General features: G+C 56.8%; 3 protein-coding genes across 5 annotated transcripts; 2 read left to right on the forward strand and 1 right to left on the reverse strand.

Moving 5' to 3' along the window:
* Positions 1-213: 213 nt before the first annotated feature.
* On the forward strand, positions 214-2169 carry CUTA (cutA divalent cation tolerance homolog). Its single transcript, XM_077324471.1, has 6 exons — positions 214-489; positions 670-854; positions 974-1033; positions 1156-1201; positions 1553-1602; positions 2005-2169. Exons 1-6 carry the CDS (start codon positions 229-231, stop codon positions 2102-2104), a joined length of 702 nt encoding a protein of 233 aa, XP_077180586.1. The 5' UTR covers positions 214-228; the 3' UTR covers positions 2105-2169.
* Positions 2170-2687: 518 nt separating this feature from the next.
* Positions 2688-9300, reverse strand: PHF1 (PHD finger protein 1). 3 transcript variants are annotated; one of them, XM_077324469.1, is made up of 15 exons: positions 9076-9300; positions 8036-8281; positions 7878-7959; positions 7630-7725; positions 7297-7382; positions 6828-6976; positions 6480-6575; positions 6322-6390; positions 5486-5609; positions 5177-5244; positions 4936-5061; positions 4634-4820; positions 4429-4535; positions 4284-4343; positions 2688-3437 (listed from the first exon to the last, which is right to left on the reverse strand). In XM_077324469.1, exons 2-15 carry the CDS (start codon positions 8264-8266, stop codon positions 3143-3145), a joined length of 1776 nt encoding a protein of 591 aa, XP_077180584.1. In that variant the 5' UTR covers positions 8267-8281; positions 9076-9300; the 3' UTR covers positions 2688-3142. The 3 variants fall into 3 exon arrangements, 2 of the variants coding, with proteins under 2 accessions (XP_077180584.1, XP_077180585.1); XM_077324470.1 differs by lacking the exon at positions 9076-9300 and adding an exon at positions 8560-8882; XR_013228888.1 differs by having other exon boundaries at positions 3306-3437; positions 4634-4809.
* Positions 9301-9427: 127 nt separating this feature from the next.
* On the forward strand, positions 9428-24225 carry KIFC1 (kinesin family member C1). Its single transcript, XM_077324467.1, has 18 exons — positions 9428-9590; positions 9722-9783; positions 10170-10307; positions 10409-10517; positions 10592-10645; positions 10840-10884; positions 11632-11848; positions 11970-12168; positions 12624-12770; positions 12883-13011; positions 15473-15589; positions 15721-15894; positions 20762-20929; positions 21238-21376; positions 21661-21800; positions 23635-23708; positions 23859-23934; positions 24043-24225. Exons 2-18 carry the CDS (start codon positions 9745-9747, stop codon positions 24085-24087), a joined length of 2010 nt encoding a protein of 669 aa, XP_077180582.1. The 5' UTR covers positions 9428-9590; positions 9722-9744; the 3' UTR covers positions 24088-24225.
* Positions 24226-24960: the final 735 nt, after the last annotated feature.

Consider the following 24960-nt stretch of genomic DNA (forward strand, 5'->3'; position numbering starts at 1 on the left):
AATCCTCTAACTAGGGGGAGGGGGGTCTCCGGGGACTTGCTTGCTTTGCCCCCCCCCCACCTGTCACGTAGTTATTTCCTGCAAGCGTAAAACCATTTTTCTTGCCTTGAAACCGCTTTCTGCCTGGTGTTTCATCTTTGCTGCTTGTCTCAGCAAAGACCTCTCTTAGGGGGTGGGGTGCGCACCCCCTTAGCCCCACGTCTCCCCCCCACCCGCAATGCAATCCCCATGGGGTGGGCGGACACTGTGGCCAGTTGCTCCGCGTTCGCCCCGTCAGGCGTGGCTTTGCAGGGGCCAGGGCGATGCACCCTCCCACCTTGCCTTGCCTCGGCAGCGCCTGTTGTCAACAGGCCGGGAGGAAAAGCCCTGCTCGCCAGTCAGGGGCCGACGACTTGCCTCCCTCCCCGCTGCAGTAGCGTCACGTGGGTAGGAGGCGCCCGAGTCTGGCGGGCAGGGGGACGCGGGACTCCGACGGGGCCGAGGCTGCAGGTAGGGGGGCGCCGATCCGGGAAGGGGTTCCGGGCCGGAGGCGGGCGGTGCACCCGGCAAACTTCGGCCCGGGGGGGGGCGGGGCGAGCACGTGTGCCGGAGCCCCCGTGGCCGGAGGGCCTGCTGGGGAGACTCCCGGCCGGTCGCCCCGCCCTCCGACGGCCCCCTTCCGCCCCGCAGATGCTTCCGCCGTCGCTGCTGCTGCTGCTGCTGTCCGGGCTGCGCTCGGGGCCCCGCCGCGCCTTCCCCGCCGGCCTAGCCATGGCCGCCTCCGCCTCCTCCTGCAACGCAGGGGGCGCCGACCCGGGGCTCTCGGCCGCCTTCGTCACCTGCCCCTCGCCGCAGGTCGCCCGGGAGATCGCCAGGTGAGGCCGGGAGGAGCGCGCGGGAGCGAGCCCTGAAGGGCGGGCGGGCGGGCGTGCTGGGCGGGAGGCTGACGGGCGCCCGGCGGGGGCGTCGTCTCGTGTCTGTCGTCTCCCGGCAGGGCGGTGGTGGAGAAGCGGCTGGCGGCCTGCGTGAACGTCGTGCCTGGCATCACCTCCATGTGAGTCTCGCCGCGCCGCGCCCCTCCCCGGGAGGGCGGGGGACTGCTTTTGGGGGGGACGACCCCCTCCCCTCCTCTCCTCTCCCCGGCCCTGACCCCCGCCGGGCCTCTCTTGGCTGCAGCTACCAGTGGAAAGGCCAGATCGAGGAGGACGCCGAGGTGCTGCTGGTGAGCCCCCTAGGGGGGAGGGGGGCGCTAATAACAGAGGGGCCCTTGCAAGGCGTCCTGGCCCCACGGGGCATGCTGGGATCTGTAGTTCGGCGGGAGGGGGGCTGGACCCATCGCTGCCCTCTTGCCTCTCCAGCCCCTCCTGCTGGCCCGGAGGCCGCCTTGCAGCTGCAGGTGGGGGGAGGGAGTGCAGCAATGCCCTGCCTGGGGTAGGGGCTTGAGTCACTTTGCCTCCCAGGAGAGCCTTGGGCGCCCAACGTGCAAGGGGGGTGGCCTTATCAAGCCCCCTCCCTCTGGGAGAAAGTAGGGGAGGGTCCTCACAGTAACAGCAGACTCCTCTTCCTGCTGCAGATGATGAAAACGCGCAGCTCCCGCATCTCGGCCCTGGCAGAGTTTGTCCGGTGAGTCTTATGGGAGGGGGGCAGGAGCAGGGGGGCTGGTCCCCCATTGGGGGGAGGGGGTTCTGGGCAATAAGAGAGCCTCTTGTGGCACAGAGTGGTAAGGCAGCAAACATGCAGTCTGAAGCTCTGCCCATGAGGCTGGGAGTTCAATCCCAGCAGCCGGCTCAAGGTTGACCCAGCCTTCCAACCCGAGGTCGGTAAAATGAGTACCCAGCTTGCTGGGGGGTAAACGGTAATGACTGGGGAAGGCACTGGCAAACCACCCCATATTGAGTCTGCCATGAAAACGCTAGAGGCCGTCACCCCAAGGGTCAGACATGACTTGGTGCTTGCACAGGAGATACCTTTACCTTTCTGGGCAATAAGACACCCCTCCCCATGGTCTCCCTTCTCTGCTTACAGGTCGATGCACCCTTATGAAGTGGCTGAGGTCATCGCAGTCCCGATCCAGCAAGGAAACCCCCCTTACTTGCAGTGGGTGAAGGAGACAGTGCCAGAGTAGGGCTCACACAGAGGGGGAGATCTCCCCAAGGGAGACACAATAAAACTGGCCTCAGCCTCACGGAGGAGGAGTGTGAATGTCTCCGTTTTTTGCCATTTCCCTGGGGTAAGGGGCTTGCTGGGCCTTCCACAAAAGTGCTCCCACCTGGCCAAGTGACTTTGACCCGCAAACACCACAGGACAGGCAGGACAGTTGGATGGGCGGGGCTCTTGGGACCCTCCAAAGTCGCAGGCATTTCTCTTTCCCCCCCCCAGCCATGCTAGGCCTCCCGCAAGAGCAGCAGCTGACCGGGCTGCGCTCGGGGCCCCGCCGCGCCTTCCCCGCCGGCCTAGCCATGGCCGCCTCCGCCTCCTCCTGCAACGCAGGGGGCGCCGACCCGGGGCTCTCGGCCGCCTTCGTCACCTGCCCCTCGCCGCAGGTCGCCCGGGAGATCGCCAGGTGAGGCCGGGAGGAGCGCGCGGGAGCGAGCCCTGAAGGGCGGGCGGGCCCCGCCCATCCAACTGTCTTTGTTTTCAGCAGAGGGCCTCCCCCCTCCCAGTTTGGCCACACTCCCTGGGCCCAGGAACCAGCCGCAGGCAGGGTCTACCACAAGCTTGGTCTTTTATTCAGCAGTGGGAGGGCTTTGTACAGAGTCATTTCTGCAGCAGCTACAGGAGACAGAAGCAGCGATGCAGGGGGGGAGAGGGAGGGAGGGAGGGAGGGAGAGAGGGGGCAGCCAACCCTTCCCCCCTCTTCTACCCCCTCCCCGAGGAAGCAGTGGCCAGTCCCTCATCCATCTTGGGCCTCTTGAAAGCAGACCTTTCCCAAGAAACAGTAAAAAAATAAGCCAAAGGAAAACTCTGGGTGAGCTAGCAGTCCATCTCTTCCCCTGTGTCTCCAGGCTGTGGACCAGGCCCACATCCCAACCAGCCGTCTGGTTGGTCCATGTCGTTTCAGGCAGGCCTTTGCTGGGCAGAGGAGGAACAAGCTGGCTATGGCCCTGTCCCCCGTGGGCGGGGGGGGGGCTCTTCTGGGGCCTCCATCCAGGCTCCGGGGCATCTAGAACATGCCTCCCCCCCCCCATTCCACCAGGTACTGGACAGTGCCCTCAGTGGTGACACGTCTGGCCAGGACCCGCACGGCGTCTCCACGGGCCAGCCGTCCCACGGCACCAAAGTAGCTGCTGCTGGAGGGGGGGCTTGTGCGGGCGCAGAGGGCTGAGGCGGTGGGCCGGGCAGGGTGTTTGGGGGCGGGCGACGAAAGGGGCAAGAACGGGGGTGAGGGATCTGGGCTGTCGTGGTCCATGGAGGAGGAAGAGGCATCACAAGGGTCGAGGGAGGGGCCGCTGCTCGTGCTGCGGAAGGGGAGAGAGGGAAGGTGTTAGCTTGGCTGGCCCCCAGCCTGGCCTTTGGCCTGTCTTCACCCGGGGGGTGGGGGTATGTGTGTCACAATTCAAGTTGCCCTCACTGCTTTGGCTCTGACCAATTTCAGCTATTTCTGCCACTGTCAGGTGAGCAAAGGGTGCCCCCCATACAGAACGTGGGAGAGTTGTCCTCACACTACCTCGCCTGCCCTCACACTACCTCACAGCCTCGCCTGCCCTCCGCGGAGAACTCGCGTGGTGCTCAAGTGGCAGGAATCTCCCCCAGAGGCAGGGGCTTGGATGCCCAGCCCAGCCCAGCCCACCCCGTGAGTTGTGCCTCTCTGCCAGGGCAGTCTCCAGTGGGTGGGGCCTGTTCCTGAGGGTAGATTGAGTGCTCTCTCCTGCTACGTGGTGGAGAAGGAGGAGGTGGCCTCCATGCGGACTGACTGATGGGTTTGGGCCGGTCACAGCAGGCCCAAGTGTGAGTCCAGCAGGGCCCCTTGAAGGCCCCGCCTTTTCATTCCATGGGGTGAGTACATAGGAGCTTCCCAGGGTGGGCTGGGGGCTGGGAAAATGGTGCCTGCACCCGGAAACTCCTCCCTTGCGCGAAATCTGATGGGTCCTGAAGGTGCCTGATGGGACTCCCACTGGCTTATCCTTGCAGGCTTCTTGCTGGACCGGTCAGGCTGGATTACAGCTCATGTGGCCTCTGCAACCCACTACAGGCAGGCAGGCAGGCAGGCGGGAGGGCAGCTTGGCCAGCCTTGCTTCGGAGGTGCCTGCCTGGGACCCCCAACTGACCCTGGAGGCAGGTGGGACTCCAGAAACAGTCCTCACCTCAAGGTCCCTGCAGTGTTGGCCGAGGGATGGAAGGAGGCAAACATCCGGATGGGTGCGCTGCAAGGAGAGAGGCAGGCTGTCAACATGGGGTGGGGCGAGACCACTGCCCCCTGCAGCCTGCCCCACCAAGGAAGCCCCTCACCTGAATTGGCAGCGGGCATCCGTGCGGCGGAAGTTGTAGGTGCCGGAGGCGCCCCTGTAGCCGCCATAGCTCTGGCTAGCGCTGACGGGGGGGTTCTGCACCAGCTCCTGTCAACACGAGAGGTCACGTGGCCATTGACACGCCCCGCCCTGTTGGGGGGGCTACAGGGTCTCTGTCAAAGGGCCCTCCCCCAACTCCTCCTTACCTGAGTGAGGGCTCTCTCCAGCTGCCCCCTCTCCATGGTGCTGCTGCTGCTGCTGCTGCTGCTGCTGCTGCTGCACGGGGCCACGCCTGGGGTGGGCTCCCCGTGCCTGCGGTGGTGGGGGTGGCGGCGCGGTCTGGCCCTCCTGCGATCCGGCCCCTTCCCACACCTGCCCTGGCCTGAAAGGAAGCTGTAAGAGACCCTCCTTATCTGCACAGCACGGAGGGGGTGCTGGAGGGGTGTGCTCCCCCCACTGCTCCCCCCACTGCCCTGGGGCCGGAGACGGGAGAAGGGAGCGTATTCACCTGCTGTCCGAGATGAGGGGGGAGTCGCCATCCCCACCACCCAGAGTGTGGGGCGCTGGAGGCGGGACCCTCAGGTGCAGCCCAAAGAGCCCTTTGCGTTTCTTGATCTCCTTCCCAGAAATGAACCTGCAGGGTGGGGGTGGGAGGGTCAGGGCCGAGGCAGGCGAATATTGCCCGGCCCCTGACCAGGAGAAGAGGCGTCCCTAGCAAACCTTACTCCCCCACCAATGTGGCTGCTTACCTGTCCTTGTGTGTGGTTAGAGCATTCAGGAGCTGACTGTACCGCTCCCCCTTGGGTGTGCTGGAGAGCTGCAAGGGACAAGAAGGCAGTCAGGTGTCTGTCCCAGTTGCTGCCCCACCCGGGTCTGTGTCCTGCCCCTGGGGTAGCAAACCCATGGTTCCACCTGCCCCCATCCCAGGGGGTTTCCAGGCTCCATGGAGCGTGGGTGTGGGTAGGAATTCTGCCCTGCTCTGCTCGCCACAAGCCCCTGCTGGCCCAGTGGACAGGGGGATTGAACAGGCCCAGACCCACCCTGCAGTGGCCCCTCACCTCTCCCAGGAGCAGGCTATCCCAGTTCTCGCTGGCAAACGGCAGGATCTCTCGCTCAAAGTCAAAATACTTCTTCTTGCAGCAGATGCTCAGGTGGTAGAGGATGAGGTGGGCCACGTCCACCCTGCCGAGAGGCACCACCACTGCCCTGCATCAGCCTCCCCTGGAACAAATCTCTCCCACCCTGCCCCACCCCAAGCAGCTGCAGCTCCCAGAAGCCCCCCCCCCCAATCCACAGAACATAAGAAGGTGGAGAAACGGAGCAGGGCAGAAGGGACTGGGAATAAATGGGGGCCTTGACTTCCCCTGCTTGTGATGGGGTGGGGGTGGGGAGCTGGGGAGGCCCTGCCTTGTCGCCCCTGTTCCTGGGCTGCCCTGCCAAGGAGGACCGGTGGCAGCTGCTTTCGAAAACAAGCCAGAGAAGGATGCAGATCAGAGGGTCTTTCCCCATGGCGTCCCCTTTGCGCACCCAACTAAGGAAGGCCTGCTTGGGTGGTCCTCACGCTGGCTGGCTGGCTGGCTGGCTGGCTGGCTGGCTGGCTGGCTGGCTGGCTGGCTGGCTGGCTGGCTGGCTGGCTGGCAGCATCAGTATCCAACCCTTGCCTGGGCCTTTTCCGTGGTGGCTCCTGCTTGTTGCAAGAGCTATGCTAGGAAACCCAGAAAGTCCCTCCTTTCCATGGCAGCATGAGGCTGGCTTATTTTGACAGACCACAGTCTGGCCACAAAGGTCTTAAGCCACAGAGAGCCTCTCCCCAGAGTACCACAGGCCACGTCAGCCGGAAAGAGAAATGGCGTGGTCTCCCCGCCCCCACCAGACAGGTGAGTGGCTGACTTACCATCTGAGGGGGAGGCGGCGGACAGTCTCCGGGCCCCCTGTGCACACGCAGCACTCAAAGACATAGAACCTGCCAAAGAAGAGAGGGGCCCAGAGGGTCACCCTGAGCTCTGCGCCCTTCCTCCCTCCTTGCAACCCCCCCCCCCGGGCCACAGTCACCTGTCCCCGTAGAGAAGGGGCTTGCTCAGGCACTGGGTGCAGGCCTCATGGAACCACTGTGCACAGCCACGGCACTGCAGCATCTTCAGGTTCCACCTGGGGCAGGAGGGAGAGAGGCAGCTGGCTCTCACTCGCTCGGCTGCCCCCCAACGCTTGCTATGGCGCCCCCCCCCCCCACACACACAGGAGACCACACCAGATGCTGAACCCCAGGGCCTCTTAAGGGCTGGCAGAATTGCCATGCGGGCCGATACCAGACCAGCCGAGCCCTTTCTGAGCCCAAGCAGTCTGCGGGTGACTCTTCCGCCACCCTCCCCCAGGACCCCTCCGCCCCCCCCCTGGACTCACTCCCCAGGGCCTCCGCAGTAGCAGTAGCATTGTTGCCGGTTGGTGAGGTGCTCCCCGTCCCACTCCAGGGCCTTGAGCTGGTAGGGCAGCACCAGCTTCATGCTCAGCATGGCCTTCGCGTAGGGGCCTTTCTTGAGGGCACCTCCCCTCTGCAAGAAAGACAGACGGGCTCACATGAGGCAGAACTGGGAGGGGTCCTGGCCAGACAGGCAGATGTTCCTTTGCATCCTGGCAGGTGAAAGATCATATGAGGGCCAGCTAAACAGCACAAGGCAAAAAACTTAATGCGGGCCCTCAGAGCCTGGCTGGGCAAGAAGGCTTTGCCTGGGCAACTAAGGAGAATAACTGGGTGCAAGCACAGGCACACTTCCCATGCAAAAAACTGTCTTAGGAGACAACCCCTCCCCTAGGGGCCAGGGGCCAGGTGTTTGCTACACCGCCTGCCCGCTGGTCAGGAGGGGGCACCTACCTTGGTGGCCACAGCAAAGACGCACTGCCTGCACACCCACGGGCCATCTCCAAGCACTCTGGGAAGGTGACATTCCTGGTGGTAGGCTGCAGGATGGGGGAGAGAGGGCAAGGGAGGGGGATCAAGAACCTCCAGCTACGTGGGGTTGGGGGGGACGCAGGGATGCCAGCCTCCAGGTCCAGCCTGGGGATCCGCTGGAATTACAGCTCATCTCCAGATTACTTCTGGAATAAAGGGTGCTTCTGTGGTCTTGTACCCCACTGAGGCCCCTGTCCTCCCCAGCCCCCCTCCCCCAATCTCTAGGGGTCCTCAGGGGGTGGGGTCCATACTCACCATGGCTGCATTTCTCGCACCTCACCAGCTGGTTCTCAGGGCTGAGGTCCTCCACGTGGCAGATACAGCATGCCCACTCCTCCCCCGGCACAGCAGCTGCAAGCAAGGCGGGCATGGAGCTGAAAGGTGGCTGGCCAGCTAAAACACTGCACCCCCCCCCTCCAGCACTGCACTGACTTGTGGGCTGCCCACTAGTTTCACTCCTCTCCGCCCCCCCCCCCCGGCCCTGCAGACAGAGTGGGGCTGACCTGGGTTAATGTCCTTCCAGAGCACGAGGAACTGGGAGTCATCCTCAAACTGGACGAGGCACACCTGCCGCAGAGGGTCCACCTGGCAAGAGGGGTGGAAAGTCAGTGGAGGGGCAGCCTGGCCCGGCCCAGCCAGCCCAGGCCATGGCAGCACTTACCTTCTTGATGGTGCCCAGGTAGAGCAGTCCATCCGTCCAGCGTGCCAGGACATCCTGGCCCTCCCAAAATCGGGGCCAGCTGGGGATGGTGCAAGGTCCGCCCGCAGCGGGGGTTCCAGGTGAGGAAGAGGAGGAGGAGGAGGCTGTGGCTGGCCGCTTCCAGGGGCCAGAGGTCAGGCGGGAGGCAGTCCGTGTCACTCGGGCAGGGGGGGTGGGGGGCTCACTCGCCATCACATTGCGCCCCACCTGTAGAGCCGAACAGAGCAAACATCAGCTCCCTCCTTCAGGCACCGAAGGAGGAGCTGTCCCCCCCTTGGGCAGAGGACGCGGGGGTCCTGGACCATGCTTCCCCCACTGCTGCCCTCCAAAGGTGCCCAGAGAGGGAGGGGGAGAGGTATTTCCACCTCTCCCCCCAAATGCATTGGGTGTGCGGCCGCAGGAAGGAGGGATGAGAGATGCTGCTGGTGTGTGTGTGTGGGGGGGGTGTCTGCCTCCCTTTCCGGGGCTGCCCCCTCCCAGCTCACCGGCTCTAGGGTCTCCTGTCGGGGGAAGGGGCTGCCCTGCCCCGGGCGGGGGTGGGGAGCTTCAGGGGCGCCGGAGCGGGACCCTCTGCGGCTCCATCCTCCAGCCGAGCCGAGTGACGCAGCAGCCAGCGCGGGGCGCAACGAGGGGGGATGCCGAGGCACGCCGGCACTGGAACCCCCCTGGCGCCCCCCGGCCCGATCAAGCCCCGCCCGCCCGGGAACCCTCCCGGCAGCTCCTCCGGGAGACCGGCGAGGAGGCGCGCTGGACCCCCAAGGCCAACGGGGTCAGGCCGCGTCCAGGCCGCCCCCAAGGCCCTCGGCACGGCGCGCCTGCAGCCCCCTCCGCCCCCCGACAGCCGGACCCTCCTCCTCTCCCCGCAATGACACCTGCGCCCCCCCCCCCCCGCGCACACCTTGGCGCGTCCTTCAGGAGCCCCTGGGCGGGGGGGGGGCTGGCTGCTTCCTCCCCCTCCCCTCCCCCCGGAAAGGTGGACAGCCCCCCCCCCCGTCCCTCACCCGCTCCAGCTCCCTTGACGCCTCCCCCCTCCGCGCTGGGCTTCGGCAGCAGAGGCAGTCGCGGGAGGGAGGAGTTCAACCGGTAGAGCTTCCCGGGGAGTAGCAGAAGCGGCAGCGGAGAGGAAGCTGCACCGGTTGGGTGGCCGCCGCCTCCCTGTTCAGCTAAGGAGGGACTACGGCCGCCCCGCCCCCGTTCTCGGCCCCGCCCCCGGCCCGCCCCCTCGCCCTGCCCGGGAGCCGCGCGCCGCCGCCGGTAGGGAGGGGGGGGAGCGCGCGCCCCCGGGAGGGAGGGAGGGAGAGGGAGATAGGGGCGAACGGGCGCTGATTGGGCCGTCTCTCCGAGGATTGGTTGCGTCCGACAAGCTCGCGGATTGGTTGCGTCCGACAAGCGGCGTGGAAGGCCATTGGCCGAGCCCTCAACCTGTCGCGGGGACCGACGGGAAGGGACGTTTGAATCCGACGGGCGTTGGAGGGAGAGCGGCGGCGGCGGCGGCGGCGGCGGCTGAGGGGAACCGGTGGGTGTGCGCGCGCGCGGCCTCTTCCCTTCCTCTGGGCACGGGCAGAGTGCGCCGAGAGCGGCGGCGCGGGACTGGGCTGGGGAGGCCTGGCCTGGCCCGCGCTCACCGCCCCCCATCTCTCTCCGCAGCCCGGACGTCGCTCCGCCTGGCGATGGAGGGAAGCGCCTTCCCCGCGAGGGACGCGCCGCAGGTGAGTGCGTGAGTGGGCGGGCCCCTCCCCTCCCTGGGGGCGCCCACGGGGCGGAATAGCAGCCCCTTTCCAAGGCTGTAGCAGGGCGCAAACCCGGGCCCTGGGCCACGTGTCAGACTTGCGTTGGTTCAGGCGCCCATGAGAACCCCACTCCTCTACGCTTTTGTCCTCACGAGGGAGGATGGGCTTGGCTCAAGGGCACCCAGCACCCCCTCCCCGTGCAAATGTGCCCTGTTGCCGCTCGTGGGAGGGCAACCAGGATGGAAGGGAAGGCCTCTGGCAGCAGCCGATGCATACGGACAGCCCTGCTTTGGGCCCTCGGGGCTTACTGCGAAACACTTCTTCGTGCCAGGCTTCTGATGTTCCCCTTTTTCCCTCGTCGTCAGTTCCCACTCACAGAACAGAAGGCGAATGTGGACGGCGGACGGCTGCCCCTGCTGAAAGCTCCCTCCCGGCTTCCCGTGCCCGGCTTGCAGCCCAAACGGCCAGCCACCAGTGAGAATGAGCCCCCGAGGGAGAATAGGGTGAGACGGGGGAGGGGCTGTGGGAGTCTTGTCTCTGTCCCTGTGGTAGACTAAATTGCAGTCCTGCTGGGTAACATCTGGTCTCCGCTTCTTCCTTCCAGAAACGTACCCGGGAGTTTCCACCACCAAGGAGCGTGGCAATGTCTGTTGCAGCCTCCCAGCCAAAAGAGGCCTCTGTGATCCGGCATGGACCTGGCCGGCATGGACCTGGTAAGTGGGGAATGGCTGGGCAGAAGTCCCCTGTAGCTTCTGGGTCTCTGGCTCCTGACTGTGTTTCTCTGTAGGTCGTCGCTCATCTTCTCGAGTGGGAAGGGCCATGGCAGTGGCTTCCACAACAGGTAGGAAGGGGGGAGGCTGGGTTGTTCTGGGGACAGGGGCCGCAGAGTAGACCATTGGCAAGCAGAAATCCCCAGCCCTGGTCTCTGGCCTTCTGCAGCCCTGTGGCCAGTCAGGGTTCTTGAATGGATGGAATGAGTCAGAGTGGTGCTGGGGGACCTCCACCGCACACTCTCACTTCCTCTTTCCCTTCCAGTGCTCAGCCGGCGGCCGGTGCCTGCAACAGTTGCTCCCAAATCAGGTAGGAATGGAGAACTACCTCTGGTGCTTGTGACGGGCTTGACCTCCAGGGAATAAAATGCGGACCTTTAGGGATAATACGCAAAAAAAATCTAGAAGTATACATGTTTCAGTATTGGGCAGCATAGCATCAAAGTCAATCTAGATGCCATAAACATGACTTTAAAAGCTAGGATCCAGGGGCTACTTTAAGACAAGGGTTTATTCAAGGTAGAAGTTTTCACTTGTGTGCACGGAGAAAGTTCTACCTTCACTGAAATGTGTAAGTCCTAAAAGTGCCCCAGGGTTCAGACTTTCTTCTGCTGCTTCAGACCAACACGGCTACCCACTATGAATCAATGACATTTTAGACTATTTAGCAATATGCAATTAAGGAGTACAATGTTTTCAACATTATGAACTTTAACAATTTTCAAATATGCTGTTAGTTTTACCTGCACAATTTCTTTCTCTGACGCAATAATAATTAAAAACCAACAGATCACAATTCTTTCGAATGTGCTGGGTATACTTGGAATTTTTCTGTTGAATTCTGTAAGCATGCCAAACAGTAGGATTCTGTGCCAGAGCAAATGGTGCCTTTCACGTTAAAGGAACAGAAAGAGCCTAGGTTCAATTAAAAGCAACACCCATGTTTCAGTTGTTCCCCACCCCTCCACTCTGGAAACGTTTCTGTTTAAGGCTTCAAAATCTCTGGAAGCCCCCCTCCTCATGTGCCTTGTTGCCTGTGTTTTGTCTGTCTCCTCAGCCCCCCCTGTTCCTGCCCCAGGTGCCGGGGAGAAGAAACGCCCTCCCTGGGATCTGAAGGGGCAGGTGAGCGACCTCCGGGCCAAATTGGGTGCCTTCAAGGAAAAGGTTCAGGACCTGGACAGCGAGAATAGAGTGCTGAAGCGGCAGGTGGCCAGCCTCGAGCAGGAGCTGCAGCAGAGCATTGCTCGGAGTGGGGAGCTGGGTGCCCAGGCGAGGTGAGTGGACCCCCCGGGGGGGGGGGATGGGGACTGTACCTGCTGACTGCCTCTTCCTTTTCCTTTCCACCACTGCTGTTCTTTTTTGTATTTGCTCCTTTCCTTTTGTTTGGCCCACTAGTTCACTAGCTTCAGAACTTCAGGCTTGGCAAGTCCAGGCTAAAGAGAGCCTCCAGAAATTCTCTGAGATCTTGGCAAGAGAGCAGCAGCTGCAGGAGACTGTGGGGAGCCAGAAACAGACCATCGAGGAGCTGGAGGGGGCCAGGAAAAAGGTGGAAGAGGCCAACCAAGGTCTGGCTGCCCAGCTGGAGGCCACAGAGGTGAGCAGCAGCTGAAGGTGGGGGTGGGGAGCAAAGTCACAGAGCTGGGGAGTGTGATGGAACAGAACCCCTGCTTTCCACATGTGCTATCCTTGGTTCTGTGTGTGGCTGGCTTTGCCCTGAGAGGGATGCTGCAGTGCAGTGGCTGAGCCCAGCCGGACTCAGGCAGCTTGCTAAGGTGGCAGGGTTAAGAGTCTGTGGCTGGGAGGAGTGCCATGATGACAAAGCTCCGTTCCCTTCCGTGCCCTCTCTTGTGGCATCACATTCCATCTGCAGTGGCCCCTGCCTGGCCTCGTGGAGGTCTCTGTCATGCTTGGCGGCTGGAGAGAGACTGATCCCCTTTGGGGAGGCTCTCAAGCTGGTGCAAGACAGCCAGGTACTACTGCCTGGGGCAAGGCTTGAGGAGAGTGATCCAGTGATCAGCCCAAGCCCCCTCTGCTCTGTCGTTCTTCCAGGGCCAGCTGCATCTTGCTGAGGTGGTTCTGGCCCAGCAAAGACAGGAGAATGAGGTGCTGCAGTCCCAAGTGGCAGAGCAGGACAAGCGGCTGCATGAGTCTGAAATGGAGCGCCGGAGTCTGCACAATATGGTGCAGGAGCTGAAGGTGAGGGATTAGGACCAGGGTGGGCGGGCTGTCACAGTCCAGAGAGGCTGCGGCTGGGCCCATCCATTGTCATGGTTAGACCCTAGTGACACGTGGTTCTCCCTCTGGTCAGGGCAACATCCGCGTCTTCTGCCGTGTCCGGCCGCTGCTGCCACATGAGAAGCAGGCCCATAAGGGGATGGGGCACCTGTACTTCCCGCCTGATGACAACAGGACCATCATGCTCTCCAAGGCGGAAGAGGTGGGGCTGGCGTGTCTCCCAAACATCGGGACTCTGCTTCCCTTGTGCATAGTTGGGTGGGGAAGAACACTCTCTCTCTCTGACACACACACACAGAGGGAGGGGGAAAGGGAGTGGTGGTGGACTGACCCAAGAATTCAGGTGTGTGCTTGGGGGGTGGGGAGCTGCTGGGTTTTTATGGACTGCAAAGCTTTAGGCAGAATCTTTTGGCCAAATATGGGACAGGGTTTAGCAGAAATGGAATGGAAGTTGAAAAGTAAAGTTTCAATTAAGCTTGAAGTCAAAGGCAGTGGGGGAGGGGGAAGAATTATAGGGGAAAGGTACTCAGTGCTTTCTTATCAAACCTAAACTTCTCTTACTTGTGGAGTAACATAACTTGCATCATTTAGATAGCATGTAAAATTGTACTGTTTGGCATGACTTCAGAAACCACTGCATCCTATGGATGGTGAGATTTTTTGCCATCTATAGAAAATCACAAAGCTGTCTTTGATCTGCTCGCATTACTGAAAAGTAGAGGCAGTCAACAAGTTGACTACCTTGTTTTGTACTGTCTGGCTTAGTAAACTGACCTAGAATTGCATGCCCAGCACAAGCGAGCAAAGCCTGTCAATGAATCCAACTAGTTTAGGTGGGGGGGGGGTGTCAATGTAGGCAGCAGAAAACCTCTCACAAGTCAGATGAGTGTCTGTCCAAAACAAAATGTGAATCCAAGGGCATCATTGAGACCAACATTTACTTAAGGTATAAGCTTTTGTGTGCATGCACATTTCTGCAAACACACACACATACACAAAAGCTTATACTTTGAACAAAACCTGGTTGATCTCGAAGATGTCCCTGGACTCAAACTTTGTTTTACTGCTTCAGCTCAACACATCTGCCCCCCTGAGTCCAAAGCAAGAGTGCAGCAAAACACAAGCCCTTCCCCCTTGCCTTCTGGGTCCACCCTAGACTTCCAGGTACTTGGCAAACACAGCTGCAGGTGAGGAGGTCACCTTTGCACTGGGGATTATTGGAGGAAAGATTGAAAGCAGAGGCCAGCAGTGCAGCGGGGCGGGGGGGTCAAGGTAATGTGTAAAGTAGAAATAATAATAATTATTATTATTATTATATAAATTATAATAAATATTTATAAATACTTATAAATAAATAATAAAATAATTATTATTATTTATTTTCCACCACTGCCTAAACGGCATGTGGTGGGTCGCAATGTCTTAAAACCCCATTTAAAAAAAAATCCAGGAATTGCAGGAACCAAAGTAAACCAGGTGCACAAATATGGCATAACAATATTTAGAAATCAAAAGTAATATCAATAAAGTAGATTCCAGAGTAGAAGGAGTACATAAATTGCTCATAAACAAATAATAAAATATGAAATAAATGCAAAGGGAAGAGCCACTTGCATGAGTTACATGAAATGGGATGGAAAAGCGAGTTTGTCTCTGCAGGGCAACTGGCAATGGGGGAGGGAAAGTGGTAGCCCCTCGCCCCAGAAAAGGACCACTGGCTGCCTTTCTGCAGGAAGAGACCCAGAGAGAGCTGGAGAGCTGCCAGGCTATGCTGGACAGGAGGGGGCAAGCATTCCCTTAGACAAAAGCAGCCTAGGAAGCGCTGGCACACTGCTGTGTCTGCACAAGGTCACCAAGTCATTCCCTGCCTGGGATCACCAATTAAGAAAAGAAAGCCCCCAGGTTGTGTGAAAGACCTGCAGAGAGCTGCTGGTCAATCAGAGGATAGTCAGGCAGCCTCATGAGTGGGTATGAGCTATTTCCTGTGGCAGAGGGAGTGTTTCTTTGAATGCCAGAATATGAGGGTAGTCAAATCTGCAGTCTGGACACAAAGAAGTTGCCCCTACAGTCCCTCCTGAGTGTTCAGGGGGCTTGCTTCGGGGAGGGCGGTATATAAATACAATAAATAAATAAAGCCCTCGAGTCCAACTTATGTCATGGTCCCGGGGGGGTCCATGGCTGGGTGCCCTTCCCTTTGCCAAAAAGAGCTCTTCCACGGTTTGCATGTCCTCCCAGCGAGTGGCTCCCTCATGTGCTCGCTCCCTCTCCTTCCGGTGCCCTCCTGCTGCCTGCAATATAGTGTTTTGGTGGGCCTGTGGGTTGAGTGGGGAGGCCATGGCTGTCTGCCTCACCCCCACCAAAGATTGTGGGTACTCCTCACAACCTTTGAGAGCCTCTACACACCACTGAAGGCTAGCACAAGGGTGGCAGAGCCAGCTGCATGCCCAGCAGAATTCAAGGGGCAGGGAAGAAGAGGGGTCATTTCAAAAAAGCATGCTGAGAAAGGGGAGTGAGAGAATGAGGTGCCCTTTGGGGACCCCCCCTAGTTGCTACTCCTTCTGAAATGGTAGGCCCTGTGCCACCAATGCCTGGGCCCCCAACGCACAACTGGGTGGGAGATGCCCTCCCTCGGCCACTCATGGTCAAGCTACTTCTGTCCACAGTCCCATGTCGGGCGTGAGCGCAAAGATGACATAATCTACGAGTTCAACTTTGACCGGGTCTTCCAGCCCTCCAGTTTACAGGAAGATGTCTTTGAAGAGATTGCTCTGCTTGTGCAGGTGGGGGCAAGAAGAGTGGAGCGTGGTGGGGAGGGGAGTCACTGGTTAGGTCAGAGGTCAAGCCTGGCCGCCTTTAGGCTGGCTGGTAGGGGCTTGTTGTGCCTGATGGAGGTTTCCTCACCTTCTGCCAGTCGGCCCTGGATGGGTACCACGTCTGCATCTTTGCCTACGGCCAGACGGGGAGCGGAAAGACCTATACCATGGAGGGGCCGGAGGAGCTGTCCCCGAGCACGGCTGGCATGATCCCTCGGGCCATGCAGCAGATTTTCCAGGCAGCCCGCCAGATGGAGGCCAAAGGCTGGAAGGTGAGACATGTGGGGAGGGGAGGGTCCTGCTGGTGGGATGTAGGAACGGCCAGAGGGCCTTGCTTTTTCAAACTCCAAGCTGTAGAGAAACACCTCTGCCAATCTGCAAATTACCCTGGGGTCCTGCATATTGTAATGGATGCAGTTGCTTCCTCAGAGGCCATCAGAGGAGGCTGTCGACTGCAGGAAGGCAGCTACCTGTGCATGTACAGAGGCCGTTCTGCTTCTTCCAGGAGCACGCCCTGGCTGTGTTTAGTGTGTGGTGCTGTTTGATGCTGCCTTGCTCCAGCTTCCCTGCCTTGGGAGCTGCAGGAATGATGAGCGGGCAAGCAGTTAGTGGAAGGGGCCTCTCCACGTCCCACCCTCTCACAGGCCCATCAGAGTCCTTCCTTCCCTGCTCCTCTCTGCCTCAGCCAACCACTTCTGTTCCTTCCCCTTGACGAAGGAAAGAGCACCTTGTGGCAGGGGGAGTGTTTCCATAGAATCACAGACTTGGAAAAGTCCTCCAGGGTCATCTAGTCCAACAGACCTTACAACTACCTGCCTACCCCACTGATCCTCCCCACCAGAAATCGCTAGCATTCAACCTGGCCTGGAGTTGAATACATCTACCATCCCTCAGTGGTGATAAGCAATTCCCTGGGAATACAAGGAAGAGCCACGAGAGACAAACACTGGCACATCATTTCCTGCCCATCCACTCATCTGTCTAAGTTCATAAAATCAGTATTTCTGTCAGATGACTATCTAAGCACAGTGCTTCTCAACCTTCTTGGAGCCGCGACCTCGACTTTGGCAGGTGGTGGGTGTGCAGGCACACGACAATCAAGGCGGCGTGGAGGGGGCCACTACCATGGCTCTGCTGCCAAAGTTGGAGTTGCGATTCAGGGAGGAAGCGACCACAGGGAAGCACCTCTCCCTCCCCAGCTGCTGCGCCTGGCCTCCTCGCCTGCTGCTGCCTCTGCCCTGTCCCTTGGCTGAGTATCCCATGTAATGCAATATGCCTGCCCTCTTTGCCAGCGGTGGCAGCAGTGAGCTGTGGGCGAGCGTGGACAGGAGGGGAGCAAAGGGAAGGGGGGTATCCATTTCGGGAGGAAAGGAGATGATGGGGGGGGGTGAGGAGGTCTGGCTCCACCACCACCTGCTGCCACCGTGGCCAGTAATGGAGTGACTCCAAATTGGGTCGCAATCCCAAGGCTGAGGACCACTGATCTAGCCTCTGCTTAAAATCTTCTCAAGAAGGAGAACCCACCACCTCCCAAGGAAGCCTGTTCCTGAATGTCAGGAACTTCTTCCGGATGTTTAGACAGAATTTCTTTTGAGTTAATTTTATCCCATTGGTTCTGGTCCAACTCTCTGGGGCAACAGAAAACATCATCATCTTCTATATGACAGCCCTTCAAGCATTTGAAGATGGTTATCATATTACCTCTTAATCGTCCTCTCCAGGGCAAGCAGACTAAACTCCCTTAACCTTCCCTCATATGCCTTGGTCTCCAAACATCTGAGCTTTGGGGAGTTGGGAGACTAGCCCTAATTCTTGTGGTCTAGAGCAGTGGTCCCCAACCTTTTTATCACCAGGGACCACTCAACGCCTTTTTCTGAGGCCCGGTGTGTGTGTGAGGGGGGTAGTTTACTCCTCTACTCTCAACCACTGCCCTAACGCTCTCTGATCGTTATGGTAACGTTTAAACATCCCTTCAGAATAAGATAGACACGCCACAACAATGAAGTGTGTTGTAAAGGGCTGGGGGGGGATGAAGTAAAGAGCCGGGGGGGGGGAGAAGGCGTCCTCCGGGGCCCACCTCCAATTAGTCGAAGGACCACATGTGGTCCGCAGCCCACAGGTTGAGGATCACTAGTCTAGAGTCACTATCTACAGGGAGATCCTGAAAACGATTTCTCAGTGTCAGGGACAGAATATCTCCTTATCTTTTGATATGTTGGGGTAATGTTTCTTCCAGCTGTTGTCCTCTTGTATTGCATCCTGTAATTGGTGAGACACATTTTCTACCTCTCCCAATTGCCCTCAAAAAGTGCTCCATGAGTTCTTTCTAAGAAGACTTCACCCTTCTTTTTAGAATAAAGTGTGGACAGGCGTTCTTCTAGCTTCTGTACCTTCTCCTCCAACAGTGGTACTAACCTGCACTTTGTGTATGTGTATTTAAAGTTCTTGTTGCAAAATTTAGGCTTAAATTGAAGAAAGTAGGGAAAAGCACTAGGCCACTCAGGTATGAACTAAATAATATCCCTGACGAATATACAGTAGAGGTGACAAATAGACAGAGTGCCTGAAGAACTATGGACAGAGGTTTGCAACATTGTACAAGAGGTAGCAACTAAAACCATCCCAAAGAAAAAGAAATGCAAGAAATCAAAGTCGCTTTCTGAGGAAGCTTTACAAATAGCTAAGGAGAGAAGGGAAGTGAAAGGCAAGGGAGAAAGAGAAAGATACACCCAATTGAATGCAGAATTCCAGAGAAAAGCTAGAAGAGATAATGCCTTCTTAAATGAACAGTGCAAACAAATAGAAGAAAACAATAGAATGGGGAGGACCAGAGATCTTTTCAAGAAAATTGGATATATGAAGAGAACGTTTCATGCAAAGATGAGTATGATAAGGGACCAAAATGGTAGGGACCTCACAGAAGCAGAAGAGATTTTAAAAAGGTGGCAAAATTATACAGAAGAACTATATAAGAGCGAGCTTAACATCCCTGATAACCACATTGGGATAGTTACTGACCCGGAGCCAGACATCCTGGAATGTGAAGTCAAATGGGCCTTAGGAAGTCTGAGCAACAATAAAGCTAGTGGTGGTGACAGCATTCCAGTTGAACTATTCAAAATCTTTAAAAACGATGCAGTAGAAGTGCTACACTCAATATGCCAGCAAATTTGGAAAACTCAACAATGGCCATAGGATTGGAAAAGGTCAGTTTACATTCCAATCCCAAAGAAGGGCAATGCCAAAGAATGTTCAAACTACCGCACCATTGCACTCATTTCTCATGCTAGCAAAGTTATGCTCAAAATTTTACAAGCTATGTTCCAGCAATATGTGGACCGAGAACTTCCAGAAGTACAGGCAGGATTTCGAAGAGGCAGAGGAACTAGAGATCAAATTGACAACATACGCTGGATCATGGAGAAAGCTAGGGAGTTCCAGAAGAACATCTACTTCTGCTTCATTGACTATGCTAAAGCCTTTGATTGTGTGAAGCACAACAAATTGTGGTAAGGTCTTAAAGAGATGGGAATACCAGAGCATCTTGTTTGTGTCTTGAGAAACTTATATGCATGTCAAGAAGCAACAGTGAGAACTGGGCATGGAATCACTGATTGGTTCAAAATTAAGAAAGGAGTTCGGCAAGGCTGTATACTGTTGCCTTGCCTATTTAACTTGTATGCGGAGCACATCATGAGAAAGGCGGGATTAGAGGAGTCACAAATTGGGATCAAGATTGCAGGGAGAAATATCAACAACCTCAGATATGCAGATGATACCACTCTAATGGCAGAAAGTGAAGAGGAACTAAAGAGCCTGTTGATGCGGGTGAAGGAGGAGAGTGCAAAAGTAGGCTTGAAACTCAACATCAAGAAAACAAAGACCATGGCATCCGGCCCTCTCAATTCCTGGCAAATAGATGGGGAAGAAATGGAGATAGTGACAGATTCTATTTTCCTGGGCTCCCAAGATCACTGCAGATGGGGACTGCAGCAAAGAAATTAAAAGGCGCTCCTGGGGAGGAAAGCTATGGCAAATCTAGACAGCATCCTAAAAAGCAGAGACATCACCCTGCCAACAAAAGTGTGTTTAGTCAAGGCTATGGTATTCCCAGTTGCAATGTATGGCTGTGAAAGTTGGACCACAAGGAAGGCCGAGCGTCAAAGAATTGAGGCTTTTGAACTCTGGTGCTGGAGAAGACTCTTGCAAGTCCCTTGGACTGCAAGGCGAACAAACCGGTCAGTCCTAGAGGAGATCAGCCCTGACTGCTCCTTAGAAGGCCAGATCCTGAAGATGAAACTCAGATACTTTGGCCACCTCATCAGAAGGAAGGACTCCCTGGAGAAGAGCCTAATGCTGGGAGCGATCGAGGGCAAAAGAAGAAGGGGACGACAGAGAATGAGGTGGCTGGATGGAGTCACTGAAGCAGTAGTTGCAAATTTAAATGGACTCCGGGGAATGGTAGAGGACAGGAAGGCCTGGATGATCATTGTCCATGGGGTCGCGATGGGTCGGACACAACTTCGCACCTAACAACAACAACAACATTTAAAATTACCCTGAGGTAAAAATACAAACATGCCACAGACAGTACATGTCACAACCTGAGGTCCATTGCCAGCTATGCCGCTTTAATCCATTGCACAAAAAAAACAGACATCTTCTGCGACCTCTGGAAAACTTACAGAGTCCCCTGGCTTGATCCACAAGCCAAGAGCCCTTTAGCTCTTGCCCTTTGGCTGGGTGAGGAAGAGCCTTTTATAGCACAAAGGCCCACCCACCAGAGGGTAGAACTAGCAGTCAGCCCAAGGCAAAGTTGCCAACTAATGCAGATCAGCTAATGTGATTAGCAGCTGTCCCTCACCACCCAGGCAAAGAACAGACCAAAGAAACAACACTCAAATATCCCTCACTGTCCTGCAACCTATATACCCTCACACACTGTAAGCAAGAAACACTCAGCAGTAGCTCCTGAGCTGGCACTTTCTTCTCCCTGCCCAGGAGTTTGCTCCGAGAGACACACAAGCTCCTCCCTGCCTCCAGTACGGCTGGTCTTGATGGTGCTTCTGGACTTGGCTCGTTTCTCCTGCTCCATGCAGACTAATGGGTCCAGCTGCCTTGCTCTCCTTCCCCTTGTAGTACCAGTTCACGGCCAACTTTCTGGAGATCTATAACGAGTCGCTGCGGGACTTGCTGGTGCTGCGGCCGGAGCGGAGCTGTGAGCTGGAGATCAAGCGGGTGAATCAAAGCACAGAGGAGCTGCATGTCCCCAACTTGTCCTACATCCTGGTCAACTCAGAGGAGGAGGTACAGGGGGCTGGGCACAAGGGGCAATCTTGGGTGCTGCACAAGCTTCTCCCCCAGCAACCTGCCTTGTGCCATAAGGCTTCACGGGGGCAGGCGGCTGTGAACTTGAATGCTGCAAGCAAGCAGAGCTGTGCGTGTGTGCAAGTGAGTGGGCTGGACATTCTTTTGTGGTGAGGAAATGATGGACTGGTGGCCCTGCGTATGGCACTCCCCTCTCCCTTTGCTGGTGTGGCTGGCCACCTTGAGGAGCTTGTGGGGGGATATTGGCCCCCAGCTTCTGTCCACAAACATACCTCTCTCTTGGTCAGGTACTGAAGCTGCTGCAGACAGCCAAGGCCAACCGGTCTGTCGCCAAAACCATCCTCAACGAGCGCTCCTCACGGAGCCACAGTCTGTTCCAGCTCCACATTGAGGGCCAGCATGCCAACCGGGATGTGCGCACTTCCTGTGAGTGGCAGCAGCCAAGGTGGAAGAAGGCAGCTGTCTGTGTGTGTGTGTGGGGGGGGGGAATGTGTGTGGTAGTGGATGCCAGGGCTCTCTTCATCTCCTCTGGGAGGAAGGGCGATGCTGCCAAGCCCCTCTTCCTTTCAGTGCAGGGGCTAGCCCAGACGCTTAGCTCACACATGTGTTGGGATCTCAGCCCCCTTTGTAGTTTGTCATGACAGCTGGAGGCTACCCCCTCCCTTCCTCCCTCCCCTGTTCTGATGGCTCTTTTTCCTGCCCTGCCGCAGCGGTACTGAGCCTGGTGGACCTGGCAGGCAGCGAGCGCTTGGACAAGTCTCTGTCGAAGGGGGAGCGGCTCAAGGAGACCCAGGCCATCAACAGCAGCCTCTCCAACCTGGGCTTGGTCATCATGGCTCTCAGCAACAAGGCAAGGCAGAGAAGAGTGGCTCTCCCATGTACACAAGGACAGGGCTCAGTTAGGGACGCCTTGCTGGGCCTTCTCTCCTCTGGAGAGCCCCACACACAATGCTGCTTGGCGTTTTTGGGAGCAGCTGTCTGGTTCCCTGGGGATTAAAGTCCTGGGGCATAGTTCTTCTCCCGAAATGGTAAGAGGCAAGAGAGTACAGAATATTTAATGCTGTACTTTCCAGAAAAATGAACAGCAGATGAGTAAAAAATAATGGTCCAATACAGAACTAGCACAAAAAGTAAATTAGAGAGGACTGAGGCATACATTCGTTGATTCTACCAGGCCCCATCTAACACCTCTCACTCTAGCCCCAGATCGTACCCTGGCCTTTGGGAGAGAACATTGATACTCTGAATATGGGTTACCCTGAGCTGGCTTGCTGGGAGGGCAGTATATAAATATATCATAAATAAATGCTGATACTATAATATATTTGCATGAAGAATCATTTTGAAAACAGTTTTGCAGTGGATGCTGTTCATAGAATCCCAGAGTTGGAACCCTCATGGGTGATTTAGTCCAACCCCCTGTGCTATGCATGACACTCATAACCCTATCACTCATCCACTGCCACCCCTTAAGCCTTCATGGAATCAGCCTATCTGTCAGATGGCTATCCAGCTTCTGTTTTAAAATTTCCAAAGATGGAGAACCCACCACGTCCCAAGGAAGCCTCTTCCACTGAGAAACCACTCTATCTGTCAGGAACTTCTTCCTGTTTAGACGGAATTTCTTTTGAATTAATTTCATCCCACTGGTTCTGGTCCATCCTGCGGAGCGGATAAAATAAAGCCCTAAGGGCTAATGGGGAGGAGTTAGGGTGGGCCCTGTCCTCGGAGCCACAGCTCCTGATTCACCCCTCTGAGTGGCACTCGTGGGCCAAGCAGACATGGCTGCTTGGCCTGGCCTTGCCCACCAGCGGACTCGCCGAACAGAAGGACAAGCAGCCTTCCAAGGGTGATTCCTCCTGGCACCTTCCCCTCGCCTTAGGGAAAGGACCAGGTCCCTGCTCCTTTCCCGCCCCCCAAAACGCTCCCACCCACCGCCAACTACCCCTCTCATCCCCAGACCCCTTCCCATGCCACCGCCGCCGCTTCAAACACAACACGCACACACACGCACCCACCCGCTGCTAAATACCCCCCCTTACCCCCCGGACCCCTTCCCACGCCGCCACCACTTCAAACACAGGGTACTATTATTCTGTGCTGGTTCTAGGTTTGATCACTATTTTTCACTATTTTTCTGGAAAGTAGAGCATTAAATTCTGTACCATTTTGCTTCTCAGTTTTTTCCATATATTTTATTTGTACCCTGTGGGCCATTCCTTTTGGTTGTCCTGAAACCAGCACATTGGATAGGAAGAAAATCACCTATCGGAGTCTTTTTTATAGCAGCTTAATAGCCTGGGCCCGGTGATATGAATTTTCTGGATGGGCTTAAACCGACCCCACTCAACACTCCTGTGGGATTAAGTAGGCTAACTACATTTCCAGATTCAGATGTCTGTGTTTTCAACCCCAGGCTGTCCTCTATTAAGATGGCACTGGCAACTGAAAAGATTCCTTTTTGGGGGTTCATTCCTGGTGACATTCCTGGTGGCAAACAGCCTCTGCAGCAGCAGAGGAATGACGGGGAGAGGGGGCAGGGAGGGCCTCAGTGGAGTCCAGTCACTGCTTGATAGCAGTGATCCCTGGATTGGTGTCTGACCGTCCACTGTCCTGGCACATGCCACTGTTTTGGTTTTAAAAGCACTTTCCAATCCTTGCCCCCAATCCTCTCCATCTTGCAGGAAGCCCATGTGCCCTACAGGAACAGCAAGCTCACCTACCTCCTCCAGAACTCCTTGGGTGGCAGCTCCAAGATGTGAGTGCATGGGAACAGGGTGGCTGCATGGTGGGAATTTGTGTGTGGGGGAGATGCATACAGTAGGCCTTGTGCCCTGCAGTATTCTGGGCAGATGGGGGTTTTTCTGTGTGTGAGAAAGAGAGGTGATTTATTGTCCCTTCTTTTCAGGCTGATGTTTGTGAACATCTCACCCTTGGAGGAGAACTTTGCAGAGTCCCTCAACTCCCTCCGCTTTGCCAGAAAAGTAAGTGCTTGTTGGAGCAGGCACAGCCTTCATGGTACTTCCCATGGGGCGGGGATGAGGCATAGGGACCTGCTGCTTACCACAGCCTACTTTGGTCTTATGTTGCAGGTCAATGAGTGTGTCATTGGCACAGCACAAACCCATCGGAAATGAGGCAGCTGGAGCTCACCCATTGGCATGCAACTGCCATGTCCTAGGAGTTGACTGTTCTTTTCCTCCTTTTAAAATCTGATTCCTTTTCCTTGTAATTTTCTAGTGCATATATTGATCATTAAATTTTTCTAATCAGTAGCAAGTCTTTGTTTTGTGTCAGCAGCTGTTTGGGGACTAACCATGTCCCTCTGTGTGGTGGGAACAGGATCACTGTCCACTGGGTCTCCTTTTGCATGCTTGGGAGGGAAGATGCAGCTAGCCCAGACACTGACGTCAGCTACCATCCTGGGGCCTCTACAGATCCCTGGAAACTGACTTCCACACCCATCACATATAGAGGGGCCAGGAACCGCTAGAAGGGAGCTTCCAGCTTTCCGCAGGGCCTGTAAAATGGAGCTCTTCCACCAGGTCGTTGGATGAGGCTGGGCCGCAAGAACGATCTGGCCCCCCTTATAGCAGAAGTAAGAGCCTCTTGTGGCGCAGAGTGGCAAGGTAGCCGTCTGAAAGCTTTGCCCATGAGGCTGGGAGTTCAATCCCAGCAGCCAGCTCAAGGTTGACTCAGTCTTCCATCCTTCCGAGGTCGGTAAAATGACTACCTAGGTTGCTGGGGGGTAAACGGTAATGACTGGGGAAGGCACTGGCAAACCACCCCGTATTGAGTCTGCCATGAAAACGCTAGAGGGTGTCACCCCAAGGGTCAGACATGACTTGGTGCTTGCACAGGGGATACCTTTACAGCAGCAGTAGCGTGGTTCCATCAGCACCCTCTTCCCTCCCCCCTTGAATGGGTCATTTTGGGGTAGTATAGATAAGACTGGAGTTTTTTTGCCGCATCTGTTTTTACTGTTTTATTGTGTTTAATAATATATTGTA

Source organism: Paroedura picta, chromosome 3, assembly GCF_049243985.1.
Source record: "Paroedura picta isolate Pp20150507F chromosome 3, Ppicta_v3.0, whole genome shotgun sequence".
NCBI lineage: Eukaryota > Metazoa > Chordata > Lepidosauria > Squamata > Gekkonidae > Paroedura > Paroedura picta.

Bases quoted from the DNA above. Each gene is read 5' to 3' on its own strand.
- PHF1 (XM_077324469.1), bottom strand. From the start codon at position 8,266: ATGGCGAGTGAGCCCCCCACCCCCCCTGCCCGAGTGACACGGACTGCC. The intron at 7,960-8,035 runs GTAAGTGCTGCC...CCCTCTTGCCAG, and splicing joins ACCTGGGCACCATCAAGAAG to GTGGACCCTCTGCGGCAGGT. The intron at 7,726-7,877 runs GTCAGCCCCACT...CCTTGCTTGCAG, and splicing joins CTGGAAGGACATTAACCCAG to CTGCTGTGCCGGGGGAGGAG.
- CUTA (XM_077324471.1), top strand. From the start codon at position 229: ATGGGGTGGGCGGACACTGTGGCCAGTTGCTCCGCGTTCGCCCCGTCA. The intron at 855-973 runs GTGAGGCCGGGA...GTCTCCCGGCAG, and splicing joins GTCGCCCGGGAGATCGCCAG to GGCGGTGGTGGAGAAGCGGC. The intron at 1,034-1,155 runs GTGAGTCTCGCC...TCTTGGCTGCAG, and splicing joins GTGCCTGGCATCACCTCCAT to CTACCAGTGGAAAGGCCAGA.
- KIFC1 (XM_077324467.1), top strand. From the start codon at position 9,745: ATGGAGGGAAGCGCCTTCCCCGCGAGGGACGCGCCGCAG. The intron at 10,885-11,631 runs GTAGGAATGGAG...CTGTCTCCTCAG, and splicing joins AACAGTTGCTCCCAAATCAG to CCCCCCCTGTTCCTGCCCCA. The intron at 15,590-15,720 runs GTGGGGGCAAGA...ACCTTCTGCCAG, and splicing joins AGATTGCTCTGCTTGTGCAG to TCGGCCCTGGATGGGTACCA.